General features: G+C 45.2%; 1 protein-coding gene across 1 annotated transcript in view; it reads right to left on the bottom strand.

Moving 5' to 3' along the window:
• ATP2A2 (ATPase sarcoplasmic/endoplasmic reticulum Ca2+ transporting 2) overlaps window positions 1–24,861 on the bottom strand; it is a 1,687,617-nt gene that overhangs the window by 1,253,459 nt on the left and 409,297 nt on the right. The window contains exon 9 of the mRNA XM_044069765.1: window positions 15,967–16,047. Within this exon, the coding sequence (XP_043925700.1) occupies window positions 15,967–16,047 (81 nt within the window). The remainder of the gene's footprint in view (window positions 1–15,966; window positions 16,048–24,861) is intronic.

Below are 24,861 nucleotides of genomic sequence, written 5' to 3' on the forward strand. Positions count from 1 at the left end.
TGGGTCCCTGGGTAATGACTTCTGGGTCACCTGCAGGGTTCTTAAACAGATAATTGTGGGAGTCAGGTACCGTGTAGTACCGGACAGGTTTTCTGTGTAGAGGAGGTAGGACATCAGGGGTGATGCCAGACTCCAGGAAGGAGTCTTCCACCACATCCAGGATGGGTGGAATGGCTAAGGGTTTCTGTTGAGGCAAGTCCAGGAACTCCCTCAATCTCTTCTTTGATTGGGTAGTCCTGGGCCTCACAATGGGAATGCTCCCCGAGTGAATTTAAGGTTTCCCCGAAAGAAAGGTCCTCAAGGAGAGAAGCTGAAGGAATGGATTCCTCAGCATCTGAATCCTCAAAGGCAGTCAGGGGCTGTTGTTCAGTGCCTGAGTCTAGAAATTCAGAGTCCTCAGACTTTGACTCTGGAAGCACTTCAGGTGAATGATCCTTTTTTCTTTGGCTGGGGTAGCTGGAGTGGACTGGTTACCCCTAATGAGGGTAATTAAATCTTCAGCCATTCTAAGTAACTGTTGAGACTGGGCAGGTTGGGTTGGGTGGGAGGAAACTGGTGACTGGGCACAGAAGAAGGGGCTCTTCTAGGAGTGGCCTTGCTCTTAGGCCTCAGATTCGATGGGTCTAGTGGCTTTTGCTGGTGGAGTGGCCGTTGGTTTAGGCCTGGCGTCAGTCATCCGAAAAGCCTCCTCGTAAGCCGGTGCCTACAAAGCAGCTCCAGACCCAACCGATGTGCTGGTGACTGTCAAAAAGGTCGAAGGAGCCTGATCCGGCAGTGTATCGGACTCCAGAAAGGTCTTGGTAGAGGCCTGTGATGGCTCTACAGCTGTCGTCAGGGGCTGCGAATGCACCTCACTAAATTCCACTGAACTAGTGGAAGGAAGGCTAGCTGACTTCTGATTTGTCTCATCTGTGGGCGTAACCTTCTGAGGTCTGTCTCTCTCCTTATCTTTTCTCGTTCTGGGAATTTCGACAGTAGACTGACCGACTGACATCATTTCGCATGAGTAGCCAACTTCCCTGAAATGCCTAGCTACAAAATACGCTCTCCTACGGATGGTCCTAACGTTAAATAAGGCACAGAACCGACAACCAGGGACATCGTGGTCTGGGTCTAGACAAGTTACACACAGATTATGAAAGTCTCAGTGTAGTATTTGTTTTCCACAACAGAGACAGTTATTTACTTTTGTGGACATTGGTTAAGTGCAAGAGAAAGGACCCCCCCCCCCCGGAGCACTTGGCTTTAGTAGAATTCCCCCTCACACTGGTAACGGGCGACCGATGCACTTGCAAACTACTTCTGCTTCGGGCTCCATGGCAAGAAAGACTGATGTAATGATGTTGGCTGCCTCTTTATAGCATGGACGACCTGACGTCAGTCTTGGGTGACCTGCAGCCGACGCAGGAGGGAAATCCTTTACTCTGGTATTCGGGCCGGCCGAGGGCTACCCAGCAGGGATAACCCACAAATGATGACTGCAACAGTGAAACAAGAAGAAAGCACAGTTGTGTACCTACCATAAATGTAGATGTTCGAGCGTATTCACTGTTGCAGTCATTACACTTGGGTTATCCTGCTGGCAGGCTACCCGCAGTCGGCCTGAATTCCAAAGTCCTGGTCCAGCGTCAGTTGCTGTCGCCTCTTCCCTGACGTCAGTGCGCCATGGGTAAATAAGATGCAGCCGACGCCATTTTCTTCAGTTTTTCTTGCCCCAGATGTCAGGTGCCCCCAAGAAGGTAGGCAATATATATTGCTTATAAAAACATACAGTAAAATAAAACAATACCTTCATCTACAAGCAAATGCATCACATAGGTTGTATAGGATAGAGAAGTATAGATAAGTCCCAGCAAAGAAAGGGGGATGGAGGGTGGGTAACCTGGACTGCACAGTGAATACACTCTAACATCTACACTTATGGTAGGTACACAACTGTACTATGTTCGTGTTTCACTGTTGCAGTCATTACACTTGGGTTGAATCCCAAAGCTGAGGTAGGGCGGCTGGGTCTAAATAGGATTAGGAGTGGCTATGAGGCCCTGCAGGACTGCAGTGGCAAAGCCTGCTCTGGATTTAGAGTAAAGAGGTAAGTGATAATGCTTGGTAAAAGTGTGCACTGAACTCCAAGTTGCAGCCTCCAAAATTTCCTTGGTTGGTACTCCTCTGAGAAAGGCTGCTGAAGTAGCTGCTGCCCTGGTGGAATGTGGCCTAATATTCTTAGCCACTGACTTGCCATGCTGTGCATAAAAGAAACGAATGCAGTGTCCTATCCATTTTGAAATAGTCTGCTTTGAGATAGCCTTTCCTTGTGATCCTGCAGCATATGCTACAAACAGTTGCTCAGTCTTTCTGAAAGCTTTTGTTTTGTCCAAGTAGAAGCGTAGCTGCCTGTGCATGTCCAAAGAGTGCAGAAGTCTCTCCCCTTTATTCTGGGGATTTGGATAAAATGTTGGCAAATGAAGGTTTTGGTTAAGAGCCACACTGGATACTACCTTTGGCATAAATGTTGGGTTTGTCCTTAGAGAAACTCTGTCCAGATGAAAAACGATAAAAGGTTCCCACTGCCATTAATGCCTGTAACTCTGAGACTCTTCTTGCTGAAGTTATTGCTAGGAGCAGAGCAGTTTTCCATGATAAGAATTTTATATCAGCTGTATTGGCTGGCTCAAAAGGAGGCAGTGTGAGCTTTTCCAAGACAAAGTTGAGGTCCCACGTAGGTATCTGTGCTATCCTTGGGGGTCTTATGTTTTTTGCCCCTCTGAGGTACTGTCTTAGCAGTGGATGTGAGAAAATAGGAGGTTCCGTATTGTAATGAGCTGAAATGGCAGAGGCATGGATCTTAATTGATGAGAAGGATAGGCCTTTGTCCAGCATCTCAGTTAGGTATTGTAAAATCTGAGGAATATTTGGAACAAGTGGTTCAAGTCCTTGTGCCTGGTTCCAAGCACAGAATCTCTTCCATTTTTCTGCATAAGATTTCCTGGTGCTGGGCCTCCTGGCTTCCAAAATGACATCCATAACAGCTTTAGAGAGGGGTGTGTTCTGAGTGGCTATATTATTTGCCATGCAGCCAGATTTAAGGTTCTGAGTTGGCTGTGCAGGATCTGACTGTTTTGTTGAGTCAGAAGATGAGGAACTTGAGGTACAGTCCAGGCTGGGCCTTGAGACGAGCTCTTTAGGATTGGGTACCAGTGCTGGCGTGGCCAGTCTGGGGCAATCAGAATCATTTTTGGCTTCTCCTGTCTGTCTTTTAGGAGTACCTTGGGAAGGAGAGGCAGTGTTGGAAAGGCATAAACTGTTAGGGTTTTCCAGCTGAAAGATAGAGCATCCAATTTCCATGCTTGTGAGTGATAAGTCCTTGTGCAGAATCTCTGTAGTTGGCAGTTGTGAGGGGAGGCAAAAAGATCTATGTCTGGGCGTCCCCATTTCCTTGTTATCATGCTGAAGACCTGTGGATCTAGTTTCCACTCGTGAGGGTCCATGAGGTTTCTGCTTAGTTCTTCTGCCAGAGTAATTTTCTTTCCTGGCAGGAATTGTGCCTGCAGATGTACTTGATAGGTCAGTGCTGTGTTCCACAAAATCATGGCTTGCCTGCAGAGGGGGTAGGAATGTGTGCCCCCTTGCTTGTTTATGTACCACATAACTGTAGTATTGTCCGTCATTAGCAATAGTGGTCCTGGATGTAGTAGATCCTTGCAGGCTGTCAGGGCATTCTGTACAGCTAGCATCTCTTTTTGATTGATATTAAGATGCATTTGGTTCGCAGGCTACATACCCTGAATACAATTTCCTGCCATGTGTGCCCCCCCAGGCATAATCCGATGCATCTGTGGTTAGTGTCTGCCTGGCTGTGGGTAAAGTGAAAGGCTGTCCCTTGTTGTGGTGACAGGCCCATGCCCACCATCGAAACTCCTGTTGCAGGCAGGGAATAAGAGTTATTATTGTTTCCAGGCTGTGGCAATGTTGAGTCCAAACACTTTTTAGATACCATTGTAGCTTCCTCATATGCAGTCTTGCATATGGAATTAGCAGGATGCAGGATGTCATGAAGCTCAAAGCCTGCAGAATTTTTCTTGCAGGTAGCTGGATCTTTGTTGCCATCATTTGAAAGTAATGAGTCAGTTGCCTTTGCTTGTCTGGCGTGAGATAAGCCATCTGGGCAGTTGTATTTAAGCTTGCACCCAGGAATATTATCTCTTGAGAGGGCACTAGTTTTGATTTCTTTTCGTTTACTGTGTAGGCAAATTAGCAATTCTTTTTACAAACGCCAGATGCTTTAGTAGAATGTCCTTGTCCTCTGCTTGAATAAGGCAGTCGTCCAAGTAGGGATATATTTGAATTCCTTTTTGTCTGCACAATGCAATTACTGGTGCCAGGCATTTTGTGAAGACCCTGGGCGCAGTAGAGAAGCCAAAGGGCAGTGCAGAGAATTGGTAATGCATTGAGCCAGCTATGAATCTGAGGCATCTTCTGCAAGATTGTCTGATTGGGACATGCAGGTATGCCTCTGAGGTCCAAAGTAACTAGCCAAGCCTTCTTGCCCAGCATGGGTAGAAGTTGCTGCAGTGTCAACATTTTAAATTTTGGAACAGCCAGGAAAGTATTTAGAATAGACAGGTCCAGTATTGGTCTCCAGGCTTTGTCCTTTCTGGGTACTAAGAAAAGTCTTGAGTAAAATCCTTGTCCCTGTTCTTCTGTTTTTGCTGTGGTACTTTTTGAATAGCCCTCATGTCCATGAGAGCAGAAATTTGTTTTTGTGCCTCTGCCCATTGATTTTGTGGCAGGTGTGGCATACCTTCTGACCTTGGTAGGGTGTGAAAGTGGAACCTGTAACCCTGAGAAACAATATTCAGTACCTATTTGTCCTGGGTGATCATGTGCCAATTTTGTGAGAAAAGCGCTAGTTTTCCCCCTAAGGGTGCTGCCAAAAGGTAAGTGCTTGGCATTTGTAGAGGAAAGTCATTGGGACAGTTTCCTATAAGGTTGTGATTTGTCTTCTCCGCCTTTGGGGGCTGAAGCACCCCATTGTTTAGGTCTGTATGAGCCTTGGGGCTGAGATCAGCCTCTTGGGTGTCTATCTGCCTCTTTGTGGCCTGTCTGACACTGGAAAGGACCAATTTTTAGAAGGCCAGTTCCTGTTAAATCTAGGTGGCTGAACCTGTACGAAATCCTTTACTGTCTGCATTGATTTTGCTTTATCCTCCATTTTCTTTAACACCTCTTCTGCCTTAACACCAAACAAAGTATCATACTGTAATGGAGCATGCAATAATTTTGCTTTAACATGATCAGGTAAACTCTGTTCTTTTAACCAAGCATGCCTTCGAATGACAGAGCCTGTAACTGCGGCTATGCAAGATGCCTCTAATGAATCAAAACCACATTGCAAAGTATGCTTTCCCACTTGTTCAGCTGCATGTAATAAATCCTGCATTTCCTTGTTCTCAGGACATTCAGGGCTTGTAAGCATTTTCTGTTTTAGCAAAGACATTGGGTATTGTTGATATTTAAGCATGTGAAACTGGCAGTTTAAAGCCCTTACAGCTAAAGTAGCAGAGGTGTAAACTTTCTTCCCTCATCTGTCCAAAGCTCTAGAATCCCTATCAGAGGAAACAGGGTTTTTTTGCAGTGGAAGTCTTGACACCCTTTGGGACCCTGTGAAATAGCTTCAGGATCAGCAGCAGGGTTTTTATAAAGACATTTATGAGAATCTGGAACCCTGTAGTACCTATCTGGCTTAACTGATGCAGGGGGTAAAGAATCAGGAGTCAAACTGGATTCAGAAAAACATCAACAATATCTAGTACAGGGGGGATAGCAAGAGGCCTCTGCTGAGGCAATAAAAGAAAGTCTCTGAGCCTTTTCTTGGATTCTGAATAATCCTGGCTCTCCCAATGGAAATGTTCCCTCATGGTGTGCAGGGATTCCCCAAAAGAGTAGTCCTCTGGAGGAGAGGCTGAAGGGATAGATTCTTCAGCATCAGAGTCCTCATAGGGGGAAAGAGAATATTCCTGTTCTGAAGAGGAATCAGAAAATAGAAACCTGGTCAGAGGAGTCATAGTCAGTGTCTTGCCTAGGCCTTTTATCAGGAGGGGGATGGGAACCCCTGATCAAAGTGATTAGATCCTCGGCCATTTTGAGCACCTGTTTCTTTGGCATGGATGACTGTCCAGGAGAATGCTGTACTTGTGTCTTTGTCTTTAAAGGTGTTTTAGACTTTGCCTTAGCTGCTGAAGTGGTCTTGATAGTAAGCTGTGTAGGTCTGAAAACACCCTCAGAAGCCGATGCCTGCTCAGCGGCTCTGGACCCATCTGAGGGAATTGTTTCCGTAGGCCCAATACCTTGAATTTCCAGAGGCCTAGAGGTCTCCACGTGGGAGTCAGAAGCGGGTGTCAGGGGCTGCGAAAACGCCTCACTGAGAACCGGCGAGTGGTCTAGAAAAGGCTTCGTCTTTGGACCTTGGATGCCTGTCCTTATCTTTTTGTCCTTGCGCTTTTTATTTACTCTGGTCATCGGTTGTTCCGACAGCATTATATAGTTAAACCTACGGCCAAAGTAATGTAAAGCAAAATCGAACAGACGCTTAATAGTGCGTTGGTTGAATCTAGCACAAAACTGACAACTAGCAACGTCGTGGTCAGGGCCTAGGCAAGGAATACAGCAAGAATGAAAATCCTTATGAAGTATTTGCTTCCCACAAGAAATACAATTGTTAACGTTTACTGACATCGGTCTGGAGCAAGAAAAAGCTTCCCCAATGGGGTACTTAGCGTTATTGAAGACTTCGGATCTGAAATTCAATTTCGAAAATCTCAGGAGTCGGCCGACCGGCACTTGCGAACTGCTTTTGCTTCGGGCACCGTGCAGCAAGAAAGACTGAAGAAAATGGCGTCGGCTGAATCTTATATACCCCTGGCGCACCGACGTCAGTGAAGAGGCGACAGCAACTGACGCCGGACCAGGACTTTGGAATTCAGGCAGACTGCGGGTAGCCTGCCAGCAGGATAACCCAAGTGTAATGACTGCAACAGTGAAACACGATGATCATCATCCATGAATCTCTTCAAGAAAAAGTACAGTTTTGTACCTACCATAAATGTAGATGTTCGAGTGTATACACTGCTGCAGTCATTACACTTGGGTTATCCTGCCGTCAGGCGGTTCTCCCCAGTCGGCCTGAGTTCCAAAGTCTTGGTCCGGCGTCGGTTGCTGTCACCTCCTCCCTGACGTCAGTGCGACAGGGGTATAAAAGATGCAGCCAACGCCATTTTCTTCAGTTTTTCTTCCCCCAGATGTCAGGTGCCCCCAAAAAGGTAGGCAATTCAAATTGCTAATAAAACATACATAAGAAAAGCAATCAACAACTTTCAGTTACCAGCAAATACTCCCCATAGGTAGTAAAGGGTAGAAGACATAGGTACGTACCAGCAAGTAACAGGGGAAGGAGGGAGGGTAACCTGGACTGCAGCAGTGTATACACTCTAACATCTACATTTATGGTAGGTACAAAACTGTACTATGTTCATCGTGTTACACTGCTGCAGTCATTACACTTGGGTAGAATCCCAAAGCTGAGGTAGGGTGGCTGGTTCTATAAGGCATTAGGGGTGGCTATAAGGCCCTGCAGCACTGCAGTGGCAAAGCCAGCTCTGGATTTAGAGTACAGAGGCAGTTGCTGCTTCCAAAATGTCCTTGGTAGGTACTCCTCTGAGGTAGGCAGTCGAAGTGGCTGTTGCCCTGGTGGAATGAGACCTAATGCTGTTAGGTACAGGTTTCCCATGGTGTATATAGCAGAAACGTATACAGTGTCCTATCCATTTTGAAATAGTCTGTTTTGAAATGGCCTTTCCCTGTGCTCCTGCAGCATATGCTACCAATAATTGCTCAGTTTTTCTGAAAGCTTTGGTTTTGTCCAAGTAGAAGCGTAACTGCCTGTGTATGTCCAAAGAATACAGAAGTATCTCCTCTTTATTCTGTGGATTTGAATAAAAAGTTGGCAAGTGAATAGTTTGGTTTAGAGCCACACTTGATACCACCTTTGGCATAAAAGTAGGGTTTGTTCTTAAAGACACCGTCTTGGTGGAAAATGATGAAAGGTTCCACTGCCATTAGTGCCTGTAATTCTGAAACCCTTCTTGCTGATGTTATTGCCAGGATCAGAGCAGTTTTCCAAGAGACATATTTTGAATCTGCTGTGTTAGCTGGATTAAAGGGAGGTAAAGTTAATTTTTCCAACATGAAGTTGAGGTCCCAAGTTGGAGTAGGTGCTCTATGGGGCGGTCTTATGTTTTTAGCCCCTCTGAGGTACTGTTTTAGCAAGGGATTAGAGAAAATTGGTGGATCCGTGTTGTAATGAGCAGAGATGGCACAGGCGTGGATCTTGATGGATGAAAAGGAGAGGCCTTTGTCCAGCATCTCAGTTAAATATTGTAGTATCTGAGGAATATTTGGGACAAGAGGGTCAAAATCTCTTCCATTTATAGGCTTTCCTGGTGCTAGACCTTCTGGTCTGCAGAATGACCTCCACAACAGCTTTGGAGAGAGGCATTGCTTGCTTGACTAAGGAATTTTCCATGCAGCCAGGTTTAAAGTCTTTGGCTGGCTGTGAAGTATCTGGTTGTTGTGCTGAGTCAGAAGATGTGGGATTTGAGGCAAAATCCAGGGTGGTCCTTGTGCCAAGTTCTTTAAGATTGGGTACCAGTGCTGGCGTGGCCAGTCTGGAGCAATCAGGATCATCTTTGGCTCTTCTTGCCTGGCTTTTACGAGTACCTTTGGAAGGATAGGTAGTGGTGGGAAAGCATATACTTGTAAGTTTTTCCAGCTAAATGAGAGGGCATCCACTTTCCATGCTTGTGGGTGGTAAGTCCTTGTGCAGAATTTCTGTAGCTGGCAGTTCATTGGGGATACAAACAGATCTATGTCCAGGCTCCACCATTTTTGTGTCATCATTCTGAATATTTGTGGATTCAATTCCCATTCGTGGGGATCCATGATGTTTCTGCTTAAGTCATCTGCCAGTGTGTTTTTCTCTCCTGGCAGGAATTGTGCTTGCAGATGAACTTGATAGGTTAGAGCTGTGTTCCACAAGGTCATGGCTTGTCTGCAGATGGGATAAGAGTCAGTGCCCCCTTGCTTGTTTATGTACCACATAACTGTGGTGTTGTCTGTCTTTAGTAGTAGTTGCCCTGGATGCAGAAGGTCCTTGAAAGCTATAAGGGCATTTTGTACAGCTAGCATCGCTTTTTGATTGATGTGAAGATGCCTTTGTTCTGCGGGCCACTTGCCCTGGATACATTTTCCTGCCATGTGTGCTCCCCAGGCGTAATCCGATGCATCTGTTGTCAGTGTTTGCCTGGCTGTGGGTTGAGTGAAAGGCTGTCCCTTGTTGAGGTGACAAGCTTGAGCCCACCACTGAAACTCCTGTTGAAGGCAAGGAATTAGTGGTATTACTGTTTCCAAACTTTGACAGTGTTGAGACCAGACACTCTTTAGGTACCATTGTAGTTTCCTCATATGCAGTCTGGCATATGGAATTAGTAGTATGCAAGATGCCATGTAACCCAAGGCTTGCAGAATTTTTCTTGCAGGGAGTTGGGTCCTTGTTGCCATCAATTGAAAATATTGAGTCAGTTGTCCTTGCTTGTCTGGCGTGAGATAAGCCATCTGGGCCATTGTATTCAAGCTGGCACCCAGGAATATTATCTCTTGTGAGGGCACTAGTTTTGATTTCTTTTCGTTTACTGTGCACCCTAGGCAACTTAACTTTTTACAAACGCCAGATGCTTTAGAAGAATGTCCTTGCTCTCTGCTTGAATCAGGCAGTCGTCCAGGTACGGATAAATTTGAATTCCTTTCTGTCTGCAAAATGCAATTACTGGTGCCAGGCACTTTGTGAAGACCCTGGGCGCAGTAGATAAGCCAAAGGGCAGTGCAGAGAATTGGTAGTGCATTGAACCAGCTATGAATCTGAGGTATCTTCTGCAGTTTTGTCTGACAGTGACATGCAGGTATGCCTCCTTGAGGTCCAAAGTTACGAGCCAAGCTTTCTTGCCCAGCATGGGAAGAAGCTACTGTAGTGTCAACATTTTGAATTTTGGAACATCCAGGTAAGTGTTTAGAGAAGAAAGATCCAGAATGGGCCTCCAGGCTTTGTCCTTTCTGGGAACCAGAAAGAGTCTTGAGTAAAATCCTTGTCCTTGCTCTTGTGGTGGTACCTTTTGAATGGCTCTCATGTCCATGAGTGCTGTAATTTGTTTTTGAGCCTCTGCCCATTGATTTGGTGGCAGATTTGGCATTCCTTTTAACCTTGGCAGAGTGTGAAAGTGGAACCTGTAACCTTAAGATACAATGTTGAGAACCCATTTGTCTTTGGTGATCATATGCCAATTGTGATAGAAAAGTGCCAGTTTCCTCCCAAGGGGGCTGCCAAGAGAGAACTGTTTGGCAGCTGTAATAGGAAGTCATTGGGGCTGTTTTTTATATGGTTGGGGCCTGTCTTCCCCTTCTTTCTAGGTTGATGCACCCCATTGTCGAGGCCTGTAAGGACCTTGTGGTTGACCTCTACCTCTTGGACGTCTGTATCTGCCCCTTTGAGGTCTGTCTGTAATTGGAAAGGACCAATTCTTTGTTGGCCAATTTCTGCTAAATCGAGGAGGCTGAACCTGTAAGAAATCCTTCACCGTTTGCATAGATTTTGCCTTATCCTCCATTTTCTTTAATACCTCTTCTGCCTTAACTCCAAATAACACATCCTGCTGCAAAGGTGCATCCAATAGTTTTGCTTTAACATGATCTGGTAACGTATGTTCTTTTAACCAAGCATGCCTTCTAATGACAGAACCTGTAACCGCTGCTCTACAGGAGGCCTCTAAAGAATCAAAACCACATTGCAAAGTATGTTTTCCCACTTGTTCAGCTGCATGCAATAAATCCTGCATTTCCTTAAAATTAAGAGGATCTGAGTTAGGAAGCATTTTTTGTTTCAACTGAGACATCAAATGTTGCTGATATTTTAGCATGTGAAACTGGCAATTTAAGGCCCTCATTGCTAAAGTTGCAGATGTATATACTTTCTTCCCCCATCTGTCTAATGCTCTGGAATCTCTGTCAGAGGGGACTGGATTCTTTGCTGATGAGGCCTTAACCCCTTTGGGGCCCTGAGAAATAGTTTCAGGGTCAGCAACAGGGCTTTTATAAAGAAATTTGTGAGAGTCAGGGACTCTGTAGTATCTGTCAGGCTTAACTGGGGCTGGAGGTAAAGAATCAGGATTTAAGCTGGATTCAGTATACACATCATCCACAATATCTAACACTGGCGGAATAGCAAGGGGTCTGTGTTGAGGTAATAAAAGGAAGTCTCTGAGCCTTTTCTTGGATTCTGAGTAATCCTGGCCCTCCCAATGGAAATGCTCCCTCATGGTATGTAAGGTTTCCCCAAAGGAGTAGTCCTCAGGCGGAGAGGCTGATGGAATTGATTCCTCAGCATCAGAATCCTCATAAGGGGGTAGAGTATCCTAGGTCAGAGGAAGAATCTGAAAAGATAGATACCTGGTCAGATGAGTCATAGTCTGCATCCTGTCTAGGCCTTTTATCAGGAGGGGGATGGGACCCCCTGATCAGAGTGATTAGGTCTTCGGCCATTTTGAGCATTTGTTTCTTAGGCATGGAGGCCTGTCCTGGTGAATGTTGAATTTGTTTCTTTGTTTTTAAAGGAGGTTTAGACTTAGCAGAAGATTTAATGGTTAACTGAGTAGGTCTGAAAACACCCTGTGAAGCTACGGGTTGTTCAGCTACTCTGGATCCCTCTGAAGGGTTAGTCTCGGTAGGGTGAAATTCTTGAGCGTCCGAAGGCACAGCCATCTCCACGTGGGAGTCAGAGGCAGCCTGTGGTTCTAAAGAAGCAGTCGTCAGGGGCTGCGAAGGCGCCTCGCTGAAAACCGGAGAACCGGCGACTGGCCTAGAAGAGGCTTTGTCGTCAGTTTTGGGCCTCAGATGCCTGTCCTTGTCTTGGCGCTTTTTATGTATTCCGGTCGTTGGTAGTTCCGAATGCATGGTGTAATTGAATTTTCGGCCAAAATAATGTCGGGCAAAATCAAACCGACGTTTAATAGTGCGCTTGTTAAACCTAGCACAAAACCAACAACCAGTGACGTCGTGGTCTGGGCCTAGGCATGGGATACAATCAGAATGGAAATCCTTATGAGGTATTTGCTTCCCAAAAGAAATACAGTTGTTAACTTTTACTGACATCGTTCTGAGGCAAGAAAAAGTTTCCCCAACGGGGTACTTAGCTTTGTAGAAGACTTCGGTTCTGGATTCGGAATGAAAATCTCAGGAGTCGGCCGACCGGCACTTGCGAACTGCTTTTGCTTCGGGCACCGCACGGCAAGAAAGACTGAAGAAAATGGCGTCGGCTGCATCTTTTATAACCCTGTCACACTGACATCAGGGAGGAGGCGACAGCAACCGACCCCGGACCAAGACTTTGGAACTCAGGCCGACTGGGGAACCGCCTGACGGCAGGATAACCCAAGTGTAATGACTGCAGCAGTGTAACACGATGAACATCAAGTATCCTTCTTTCTTGTACTAGAACCTACTTTACAAGAAGGATCAACAGTCTGAATAAAACTCTCAGCCAGACCCACTAAAGTATCCAAAGAAATATAAGGTGTAGACACAGGCTTGTTTTTCTGTCTTTTTGACATGAAAAATTGCATCAACCATGTTATTAATGGCAGCAGCAGCAGCGTTCCCAGTGATGGGTGCAGCATTCTGACAGGGAAACCACCCCTGTTCCCTTTTCCAAGGACATCTAAGAGCGTTTCTCCCTTGCAAACTGTAAGACAACAACAGCCACACAGGATGTGGCTAATACTCAAGTCCATAGAGGCTGTAGATACCAGACCAAAGGGATTCAGAGTGACAGGAGTGGCCTGAGGTACAACAAATGCCCACAGCAGTCACCAACCTCTGGTTGAGGCAAATGACTAGCCTGCAATGGTGGCAAAGGCTGTTTGCTTATCTTTTCTTTTTTCATTTTTGTGACTGGACAAAAGACTGAACATGGAACATGTTGTCTGTTCTATTGTCAAGCCAAAGATTGTGCCCCTTTTGCCAGGGAAGATGAGTAGCAACTCCCAGTAAACACTACCAGTCCACAAAAGTTATGTTTGACAGAAAAACACAGTAAAAAAAATGCTATGCCAGCCTCACAAAAGTAAAATAAACAATGCTTTCAGTTACTTTAAATCTCTTAAAATGACAGAAAAAAAATGAGCAATCTGTTTAAAAGCATGTTACAGTCTTGAGACAATCGTCTGTTAGAACACAACATTCCTAGCTTCAGCTTCAAATTGATTTTCCTGAAGAGGAAGGTAACAGGACCAACAAAATCTAGAAAATGGAAGTTTTGTTCTCCCAATGGGAACTTATCTGCCCAGCAAAGGAAAGCACAGAGTTAATCCTAGAAAGCCTCAAAGGAGTATGCTCTTTGGTGTCAACAAAGCTCCGAAGGGCTTTGTGCACAAGCTTGTCTTAGTCAGATCGAGCTGCTTGACAGTTTGGGTGCGTGTGGAAGATGCCCTGAAGCTTTGGAAGCTAGCTGGCTGTTCCAGCCTTGGCAGGATATAACCTGTACAGCTAAGGCGACTATAGCTGTAATCAATATGATGGACATCTAATGTTTGTTACTTTGAGAAACTTTACAATGTTTATCTGCCTTTTTGGAAACAGATGGCTGAGAGGATTATTACAGGCAGTACTAAATACATCCTCCAAGGGCAGCAGAGTAGGGGGTATAGAAGTGGAATGTGGTGTACCTACTTATAACATATCAAAATATCTCTTCAGTTATGGGGGAAAATCTACTTGTTCCCATAAAAACACCTTATTCATCCTGGTTATTATGAAAGGAGGAACATTTCTCCAAGAAGGGATGTGAGGACGAACTTTAATCTGAATCAGAGAATTAGACTTGGGAATCTGCAGGAGAAGAGGCTCTGTGAGAATCCTCGGACACATTTTCCTGGAACAGCCTGTAGCAACTGCTAGTGCAGCAGTGAAAATGACGAATATCCCTCTCTATCATCCAAGTTGGTGTCAGATGTGATGGACTCCGATGGGAGTTGATAAGCCTCCTCCTATATCTTCTTTTTCTCATAATGTTGAGGGGGTGTATATCCTGAATCCCCAGAGAACTCCTCCTGCTGCTGTTGAACAGTGGTTTTGAAGCGTGACCCTCAACATCTGACCCAGGATGCACAACAGAGCTAAGGCAAGGTGTGGGAGTCACAGGGTGAAATCTATTTTGAGGAGGTTTAATTATTAACTCAAGACTGTACAGACCTCTGCCTGATCAAAGGATGCCACTTCTGTGACCAGGTTTGCTCTTCATACAGGGAAAAATGAGTGGCACCAAAGAAGGCAACCCCAAACTGGCAAGCGTGTGGACAGCTTCAAGAAGGGAAATGGAGCAATGGACTAAAAAGTTAAAGTCACATGCAAAGACAATGGCACCATGCAATACAACTCCAAAGGTGCAGAGGCCCTGGCATTGAATCGACAGTGCAGCTTCAGTATTTTCTGAATACAGCATCTCAGATCAGGCAACTTAAATAAACCAAGACCTGGGGTTGGCACCTAAGGAACAAACCTTTGACCAAAGATAAGGTCCAAAATCTGTACAAGGGAAAGAGCTACATGAGGGGACACAGGGCCAGCCTTAACGATATTCAGAGCCAAAGGGTATGGGAGGACCCCCATCTTATTCTGTCTTCCGGAAGGCCCTCAAAACAAACCAAATTTGCCTCAGAAGTACTTTTGTATGACCTGAAGGACCTAAAATACAAAGTGTAAGGTGGTCAGGAAGGGATTCTGGATGGTTCCTTCTAACATGAAGCCCTGTTTAGAAGCCTCTTAGGTGATTGGTCCTAAATCACAATCAGCTGCAACAATAGTAGAACCAATGGATCAGTGTGTGTCTGCATCAAAACCATTTCTGATCCGGGAGTTTTTGAGCTGAAAATGTCTGCAACTCTTCCAGGTGTCTTTTAATGAATTCGGACTCCTTAGATCTAAGCTTCTCTGGATATTTTTGGGTCCTTGGACAGTCTGGATGCAGGGACAAATGGCCCTTAATTAACAGGCTTGTTTCTGCTGCCTAACAATGTTCTGTGCCCAAAGGATTTACATATAGATTAATCCACCAGCAAATGCTCCACACAGTTCATGGGCGTCTTTGGGTGGGATCCTGTGTCCACATTTTTGATATTTCCTAAAGAGGAGGGGTGGCAACACACAAACTGGACGAAGCAGCTATTCTACCAGTACTAACTATATGAACAAATATCTATAGAACATTTTATAACAGGTATATTTTTCATTTTTTTTTTTCTTTTTAAGAAAGGCGACCATGACAAAACACCCAAGGCCAAAAGTTGCTAAAGAGAAAAATGGTCTAAATCTTAAAGAAAAGTCAGCAATAAAGACCTATGGAGCAATAAATTACCAATAGCAAACATTTAACTGTATTTAGTAAAAGTTTAGAAAAGATAATAAAGGGGGGGCATTTAGATGAATGTAGTGATGGAATCCACATTTACTCAACAGTGGCAAATGGGATCCATGGTAACCTTGTGCACTATAGCAAGACATAAAAAGATTTCTTGAGGCTTGAGAATGGAGGACTAGTTTTTCCTAGGTCCGATCAAATTGGACAGAATGAAGAGCATCGCAGTATTATTGAGATCACTGACAACAGCTTAAAATATGAATCAAAAATGTGTCTGAAACTTGCCATCCTGGGATATGCAGGGATGAGAACTCAACAATGCTTACCTTTTTAATTAAATGGCAACCAGCAATGCATGTATTGTAAAGGTGCTCAGGACAGATTGCAATTTTAAATTAGTAAACCTACTAAAAATAGCACAAATTATACACACACAAACAAAACTAAATTACCTGTTAAGATAGACTGATCTACTCGAAGGGTTGTGGATTTAATTGAAGTAATTCGTATATCAGCAGGCACTTTATCTCCAACTGTCAAGAGGAAAAAAAAATCTTATTTCAGCTCAACATAAGGGAAGTTGCGCATCAACAATTTCCTTAAAATGTTGCTGCAATAAAAACAATATATGAATTAAAAAACAGTTATAACAAATAAAATTCAGAGTGCTTATGGAATACAATAATGGAGTAAATCAGATCCATATGGAATTATCAAGGCTGTGGGGTGTGGGGGTCCACACACAAAAAAGTGAACCTAACAAAAACTATTCAAAAAAACAGTTAAGATGGGATTACAACAGACTATACTACACACAAAAAATACAGAGCATGCATCCAAATTCAGTTAGCCTCTTACAAGACGGCAACATGTAGAGTAAAGAAAAAAAACACATCAGCCTACTAATCTGCTTATCCAATCCCCCATCACCATACACCCCCCCCCCCCCAACAACAGACTTTACAAGCAAATGTTTAGCCACTTACTGATCTGGAGAGAACAAGTTAGACAAACTATCTGCTTATTTGTTACAGATCTGACAATTAAGTCATAATGGTGAAAAAAACTGCAAGAGGGCACTTTTTCCTGCATACACAAGTAAATAGATACACAGCAGAAAAAAAATACTGCCGAGTTAATTTTGCCAGTTCCTTTCAGTTCATGACAGTGTGAGTTTGTATCCTCCTGCTAAAAGTATCTGGCTTTGTCTTGTACACCCTACTGCCTGTTAAATTTTTTTAACTCCGATGGAATGCAAAAGCAAAAAGCTGGAACTTGCGCACAACTCCTTTAGGAACAGTTAATCCTAAGCTTCTCCTTCACAGCAACAGCACTCCATACCCACGTGCATAGCCTTTTAGTAAAGAAAGCAAGCATGTGCACAAACTTGTACACTCAAGTACATAGTGTTACAAACAGGTATAGCCTTAAGATACTGTATATCTGCAGCAGCAGTATTCAAACTTGTCCAAAATGATGCACAGCACATGTATGCTATCTTAAACATGCAGAAAGTACAGTTGTGTACACTTACCATAAATGTACATGTTCGAGTGTATTCACTGTTGCAGTCATCACTTGTGGGTTATCCTTGCTGGGTAGCCCTCGGTCGGCCCGAATACCAGAGTCAAGCTTTTCCCCTGCGCCGGCTGCTGTCGCCTCTGGACTGACGTCAGGTAGTCAGTGGTATAAAGGAGAGCAGCCGGCGCCATTACATCAGATTTTCTTGCCTTAACCTGTAGGAGCCCCTTGAAGGAAATGTTTTAAAGAGCCCCTAGTGGCCCAAGGCCACAAGAAAGACAGTTAATCTCCAAAAAGGATAAGATTAAGGGGGAAGGTGGGAGGGAAAATAGGACTGCAACAGTGAATACACTCGAACATCTACATTTATGGTAAGCATACACAACTGTACTATGTTCTTTGTGTTTCACTGTTGCAGTCATCACTTGCGGGAGGATTCCCAAAGCTGGGGAAGGGGAGGATGAAAGTATGAAATTCCTAGGATTGAGCTGGCATGCCTTGCAGGACTGCAGAGGCAAAGCCTGCCCAAGCCCTGAAGAAAAGAGGCAGATGGGTAGTGTTTGGTGGCTGTGTGGACTGAGGTCCAAGTGGCAGCTTCCAGGATGTCCCTGGTGGGTACTCCTCTAAGAAAGGCAGTGGAAGTAAAGGCTGCCCTAGGCGAGTGTGTTGACAGATTTAGGGGGAGCTTTCCCATGAAAAGTGCAGCAGAATTATATGTAGTGAGATATCCATTTTGAAATGGTCTGCTTGGAGATTGGCTTCAACCTAGGGAAAGAGAGGAAGCCTATCAACAGTTGATCAGTCTTCCTAATGGACTTCGTTCTGTCCAGGTACTATCTTAACTGTCTGTGCACATCCAGTGTGTGCAGAATTCTCTCCCCTTTATTCTGAGGGTTTGGAAAACAGGTGGGGAGATGTACAGCCTGGTTTAGGGTCACATCTGATACTACCTTTGGCATGAATAAGGGATTAGTCCTGAGAAACACCCTGTCTGCATGGAAGATGATGAAGGGTTCAGTGGCCATGAGTGCTTGAAGTTCTGACACCCTCCTAGCTGAAGTAATAGCCAAGAGGAAGGCAGTCTCTCAGGAAAGGTGTTTTAGGTCAAGTCAGTTTTTCTAAGATGTAGTTCAGGTCCCAGGCTGGAATGGGTGCCCTTCTAGGGGGCCTAATGTTAGATACACCTCTGAGGAACTGCTTAATCAAAGGGTGAGAGAAGACAGGCTGTTCAGCATGAAAGTGTGCTGAAATGGCTGACGCGTGGATTTTAATGGAGGAAAAGGAGAGGTCCTTGTTAAGTAGCTGCACTAGGTAGTCCAGAATAAGTGGGAGGGATGGCTGGGAGCTGCTGTGACCTTTTGATAGGCACCAGGAGTTGAATCTTTTCCATTTCTCTGAATAAGATTTCCTGGTGCTGGGCCTTCTGTCTTCCTTAATATCTAGGACCTGCTTCCTCAAATGTGGGTTATCCCCAGTCCCTGGGGGATAAGCCATGCAGAAAGTTTGAGTGTGTGCAGGTTTAGATGCAGAATCTCCCCTCTGGCTTGTGCCAGGAGGTCTACAGTTAAAGGCAGGGGCCTGTAAGGCTCCTTGGTCAGGCTGAGTAACAATGGGTACCAATGTTGCCTGGGCCAATCTGGTGCTCTAAGGATGGCGTTTGGTCCTTCCTGCCTTAGTTTGAGCAGTACCCTAAGGAGTAAGGGCAGGGGAACACAAATGAAGAGATTGGTCCATTGGAATGAGAGAGCATCCACTTTCCAAGCCAGGGGGTGGAACTCCCAGGTGCAGAATTTGTGCAGCTGATTGTTGTGTTGTGAGGCAAAGAGGTCTACCTCTGGTCCCCCAGACCTGGGTGATTTGGAGGAATGTCCCCTTTTGGAGTTTCCACTCATGGGGGTCTATGTAGTTTCTGCTAGGGTGTTATTTACTCGTGGGATGTACTGGGTTATCAGGTGTAGGCCCATGGAGGAGACCGTCTGCCAGAGGCTCATGGCTAGTCGGCAGAGGGTAGGACTGTGGTAGTGTCTGTTTTTATGAGGAGGCCTCCTGGTTTTAGGTAGTCTTGGAAGGATGCGATAGCCTTGTGAACTGCCATAATTTCCTTTAGGTTGATGTGCCAGTGCAGGTCCCTGAGGTCCCAAGAGCCTTGGGTGCACCGGGTGTCTAAATGAATATCACCACTGATGTCACATACCTAACTTGGGGCAGTCTAGCCTTGAGGAAGGTAGGTGAATGGAAGGCCCTTGCTCTGAGTGCATGCCTCTGCCCACCAAAGAAATTTATTCCTTGTGCATGGTGTCTAAATGAATATCACCACTGATGCCACATACCTAACTTGGGGCAGTCTAGCCTTGAGGAAGGTAGGTGAATGGAAGGCCCTTGTTCTGAGTGCATGCCTCTGCCCACCAAAGAAATTTGTTCCTTGTGCATGGAATGAGGGGGAGAGTGGTCTCCATAGATTGAATGTGTTGGCACCAAAGGTTCTTTAGGTACCACTGGAGTTTCATGTGCAGCCTGGCCAAGGTAATAATCAGAATGCAGGATGACATGTAACCCAGTGCTTGCAGAATTTTCCTTGCTCTGATGTTTTTTCTGAGAGCTAGCTGGGAGAAGTCATTTGGCAGAAAGCATTGTTTTTCTGGTGAGAGGAAGGCTGTTTGGGAGGCTGCGTCCAGGAGTGCGCTCAAGAAGGTGATCTGCCAGGAGGGGTTTAGGTTCAACTTTTTCCTGCTGATAGTGAACCCTAGAGAAGTTAGGGCTGTTTGCACAAACAGCAGGTCCTGTAGTAACTTCTCTGTTGTCTGCCTGGATTAGGCAGTTGGCCAGATAAGGGTAAATCTGGATGTTTTGCTGTCTGCAGAAGGCAGCCACTGGGGTCAGGCATTTTGTGAATACCCTGGGAGATGTAAATAAGCCAAAGGGTAGTGCAGACAACTGAAAGTGTTGTGAACCTGCTCTGAAGTGTAGGTATTTTCTGCAAGACTCCCTTATGGGTATATGAAGGTAAGCATCCTTTAGGTCTATGGTGGCTAGCCATGCATTTTTGCCCAGCATTGGTAAAAGTTTTTGAAGAGTTAGCATTTTGAATTTTGGTACCTCTACAAAGGAGTTTAGAGTGGACAGTTCGAGGATGGATCGTCAAGTGCCTTCTTTGCTTGGCACTAGGAACAGTCTGGAGTAAAAACCTTTTCCTGCTTGCTCCTGTGGCACAGGCTCCACTGCCCCTTGAGCATTGAGTATGTGCACTTGTTTTAATGCTTCTGCCCACTGATTTGGAGGTAGATTTTGGTAACCTGTTAAGGCTGGGGACTTGTTGGAAGGTAAATTTGTAGCCCTGAAAAATGATTTTTAGTACCCATTGGTCCTTTGTTACAGACCGCCAATTTTGTTTGTAAAGGGATAGCCTTCCTCCTAACCTCTGATGGGAGGGGGAGTGGGAGTCACTGCATGTTCTTAGACTAGTGAGTGGACTTAGAACTCCATGCTGTGGGAGTGGTGGAGGGTCACTGCTAAGTTCTTCGCTGGCTTTGGTTTTGTGGTCTAACTGGTCTGTTCCTGCGAGGCCTCCCTTGAACCTGTCTATTGGGGGCTGGGAAAGATCAGTGCTTAGAGGAAAGTTTCTGCTGAATGTGGGGGGGGGGGGGTTGAACTTTGAGGAAGTCCTTTACTGTTTGCATAGATTTAGCTTTATCCTCCATCTTTTTGATGACCTCCTCTGCTTTTGATCCAAACAAGCAGTCTTTATCCAGGGGGCATCAAGTAGTTTTGATTTTACACGATCATGCAGTGGCTGTTCTTTTAGCCATGCGTGCCTCCTAATGACTGAACCTACCACAGCGGCCCTACTTGAGGCTTCTAGGGCTTCGAATCCGCAGTGCAGGGAGTGCTTAGCTACTTGAGAAGAGTGCAGAAGATCTGCTAACTCTTTGGAAGTATTAGTGTCGGGTAAAGATGAAATTTTTTGTTTCACAAGTTCTAAGGTGTTGATATTTTAGCATATGGAACTGGCAGTTAAAGAGCTCGAATAGCTAAGGTTGTGGAGGTGTACACTTTCTTACCCCAACTGTCCAGAGCTAGAGTCTTTGTCCGAGGGAATTGGGTTTTTAGATGAGCTAGCCTTGGCCACTTTGGGCCCCTGTGTAATGACCTCTGGGTCTGCTGCAGGGATTTTAAACAAGTACTTATGTGAATCAGGCATCCTGTAGTACCAGTCAGGTTTTCTAGTAGCAGGGGGTGAGGGTAGATTCATTGAAAACATAATCCACCACGTCCAGAATAGGAGGGATGGACAAGGGTCTGTGCTGAGGAAGATAGTCTTTTCTTAGACTAAGGATAACCTTGGACTTCCCAGTGGAAATGCTCTCTGAGTGTGTGCAGGGTTTCCCCAAATAAAAAATCATCGGAGGGGAGACAGAAGGAATAGATTCCCCTGCATCAGAATCCTCAAAGGAGGTGAGAGGTTGTTCCTCATCTGAATCAAGGTAGTCTGAAAGTTCAAAAATCAGCTTTGTGTGAACTTCAGGGAAGTATCCTTTCTTTTAGGAGGAGTGGTATGGCTACCCCGATGAAAGTGATGAGGTCCTCCGCCATTTTCAGTAACTGCGTCGGAGACGTTCGGAGGAGCAAGATGGCGACTAGAGACTGTTTTCTTTGAAGTGATCATGCTTTTAGACCTAGGTAAATCCATTTGTCATTGGGATGCGGTAGTCGGCGGCAAAGATGTCGATTTTTGCCTTGAATCGGTTCTGCGAAGAACCTCCTCAGAAGCCGGTGCCTGCATAGCGGCTCTGGACTCAACCAAAGCGGAGACAACTGAGGGATTGGATGATGAAGTATCCCAGTGGAATACCGGACTCCGAAAGGGTTTCAGTACAGGCCTGCAAAGGAAACAAGTCGGGCATCAGGGGCAGCGAATGCACCTCACAGAATTCCTGAGAAATGATGACTTGCTTCTGGGACGGGTCATCTGAAGGCTCAAGTTTGTGTGGTCTGTCCCCTTCTTTATCTTTTCGTTTTTTTAGAATATCCACAGACTGCTGACTGACAGATGCCATTTCGTAATGCGAGGAACTACTTTGGAAATGCCTGGCTACAAAATCAGCTCTATGGCGAATAGTCCTTGAATTGTAAAGTGCACAGAATGGACAAAGTACAGTTTTGTACCTACCATAAATGTAGATGTTCGAGTGCTAATACAGCTGCAGTAATCACAGATGGGTTTTCTGCCGTCAGGCGGGTCCTCGGTCGGCCGAATTCCAAAGTCTAGGTCCGGCGTCGGTTGTCGCTTTCTTTCCTGACGTCAGTGCGACAGGGGTATACAAGACACAGCCGACGCCATTTTCTTCAGTCTTTCTTGCCCCAGATGTCAGGTGCCCCCAGAAGGAAGGCAATACATAAATTATATATATATATATATATATATATATATATAAAATCAAGCAATGCAGTATAATCAAAAATCAGTAGTTGCAAGCAAATACACCATAGAAGGATAACCCAAATCAGGTTGCATGAGGAGGTGTTAGCCACTAGGCTTTTACCAAGAGGGGAAGGAGGGAGGGAAACCTGTACTGCAGCTGTATTGGCACTCGAACATCTATATTTATGGTAGGTACAAAACTGTACTATGTTCATCGTGCATACAGCTGCAGTAATCACAGATGGGTAGAATCCCAAAGCTACGCACAAGGTGGTAGGCACTAGGTGGAACTGGGAGCAGCCAGAATGCCCTGCAACACAGCAGTGGCAAAGCCTGCTCTAGTTTTGGAGTATAAAGGCAGGTGGTAGTGTTTTGTGAAGGTATGCACAGAACTCCAAGTGGCTGCCTCCAAAATATCTTTGGTAGGGACTCCTCTGAGGAAGGCTGTAGAGGTAGCTGTGGCCCTTGTGGAGTGGGATCTGATGCCTGTAGGAACAGGTTTGCCATGAAAGGAGTAACAAAACCGTATGCAGTGGCCTATCCATTTTGAAATTGTCTGTTTGGAAATTGGCTTCCCTTGAGCTCCTACAGCATAGGACAAAAAGTTGTTCTGATTTCCTGAAAGGCTTTGTTCTGTCCAAATGGTAACGTAGCTGTCTATGGATGTCTAAGGAATGTAGCAGCCTTTCCCCTTTGTTTTGAGGATTGGGGTAAAAGGTAGGTAAGTGTATGGCCTGATTTAAAGCTACCCTGGATACTACCTTAGGCATAAATGACGGGTTGGTTCGTAGGGAAACCCTGTCCTGATGGAAGATGAGAAAGGGCTGCACAGCCATGAGGGCTTGTAGTTCCGAAACCCTACGAGCTGAGGTAATGGCCAGAAGGAAAGCTGTTTTCCAGGACAAATATTGCAAATCTGTTGAGGCAGCTGGTTCAAAGGGAGGTAATGTTAATTTTTCTAGAATGTAGTTAAGATCCCAGGCTGGTATTGGTTGTTTCCTTGGAGGTCTTATATTCTTAGCTCCTCTGAGGAACTGTCTTAAAAGTGGGTGAGAGAATAAGGGTGGATCAGTGTTGTATTCTGCAGAAATGGCTGAGGCATGAATTTTGATGGAGGAAAATGAAAGTCCACTGTTCAACAGCTCAGCTAGATACTGTAATATCTGAGGCAAATTCAGTTTTCTAGGATCCTGGCCTTTTTTCTCATTCAAAGCGCAAAACCATTTCCATTTTGCGGAGTAAGCCTTTCTAGTAGATGGCCTTCTGGCCTCCAAAATGACATCCTGCACCTCTTTGGAGAGTAGGGTCTGTTGTGGTGTTAAGGAATTTTCCATGCAGCCAGATTGAGTGTTTTCAGCTGACTGTGAAGAGTTTTGTAGCTGTGCTGAGTCAGTAGAAGAGGCATTAGAGGTAGGGTCCAGGGAGGAGTATGTGTTAGGCTCCTCAGGAGTGGGTACCAGTGTTGTCTTGGCCAGTCTGGAGCAATCAGTATCATCTTCGGTCTGTCTGCTCTTGCTTTCAAGAGCACCTTGGGCAGAAGAGGCAAAGGTGGGAAAGCGTAAACTGTCCATGCTGCCCAACGGAAAGAAAGGGCGTCCACTCTCCAGGCCTTTGGATGAAAGGTCCTTGAACAGAACTTTTTAATTGATGATTCCTGTGGGAGGCGAAGAGATCTATGTCTGGCCTTCCCCATGCTTGGATTATCTTTGTAAACACTTGAGGATGCAACTTCCATTCGTGTGGGTCTGTCATATTTCTGCTTAGATTGTCTGCCAGCGTGTTTTCCAATCCTGGCAAGTACTGTGCTTGAAGTTCGATTTGCCATTCCAGAGCCAAGTTCCAAAGTGACATGGCTAGCCCGACAGGGGTATGAATGTGTTCCACCTTGTTTGTTTATGTACCACATTACTGTGGTGTTGTCTGTTCTTATCAATAATTGCCCTGGATGCAGGAGGTCCTTGAAAGCTGTAATTGCATTTATCACTGCTAGCATTTCTTTTTGATTGATGTGAAGGTGCTTTTCCTTTTGGGACCATTTGCCCTGAATGCACCTGTCTGTCATGTGCCCCAGGCGTAGTCTGAGGCGTCTGTTGTGATGACTTGATTTGCTTGAGGCTTGCAGAATGGAAGACCTGTGTTTGTTTGGCATGCTTGGGCCCACCATAGAAATTCCTTTTGCAAACATGGGATTATTGGTATTATTGTTTCCAAACTGTGGCTGTGTTGAGACCATAGGTTTTTTAGGTACCACTGAAGTTTCCTCATATGCAACTTTGCACATGGGATTAAAAGAATGCAAGATGCCATGAAGCCCAGAGCCAGGATTTTCCTTGCAGTGAGCCTGGTACAATTTGCTAGTATTTTGAAGTACTGAGTTAGTTGCCCCTGTTTTTCTGGCGTAAGATGG

This window comes from Protopterus annectens, chromosome 4.part0, assembly GCF_019279795.1.
Source record: "Protopterus annectens isolate FY-2018-M chromosome 4.part0, PAN1.0, whole genome shotgun sequence".
NCBI classification, from domain to species: domain Eukaryota; kingdom Metazoa; phylum Chordata; order Ceratodontiformes; family Protopteridae; genus Protopterus; species Protopterus annectens.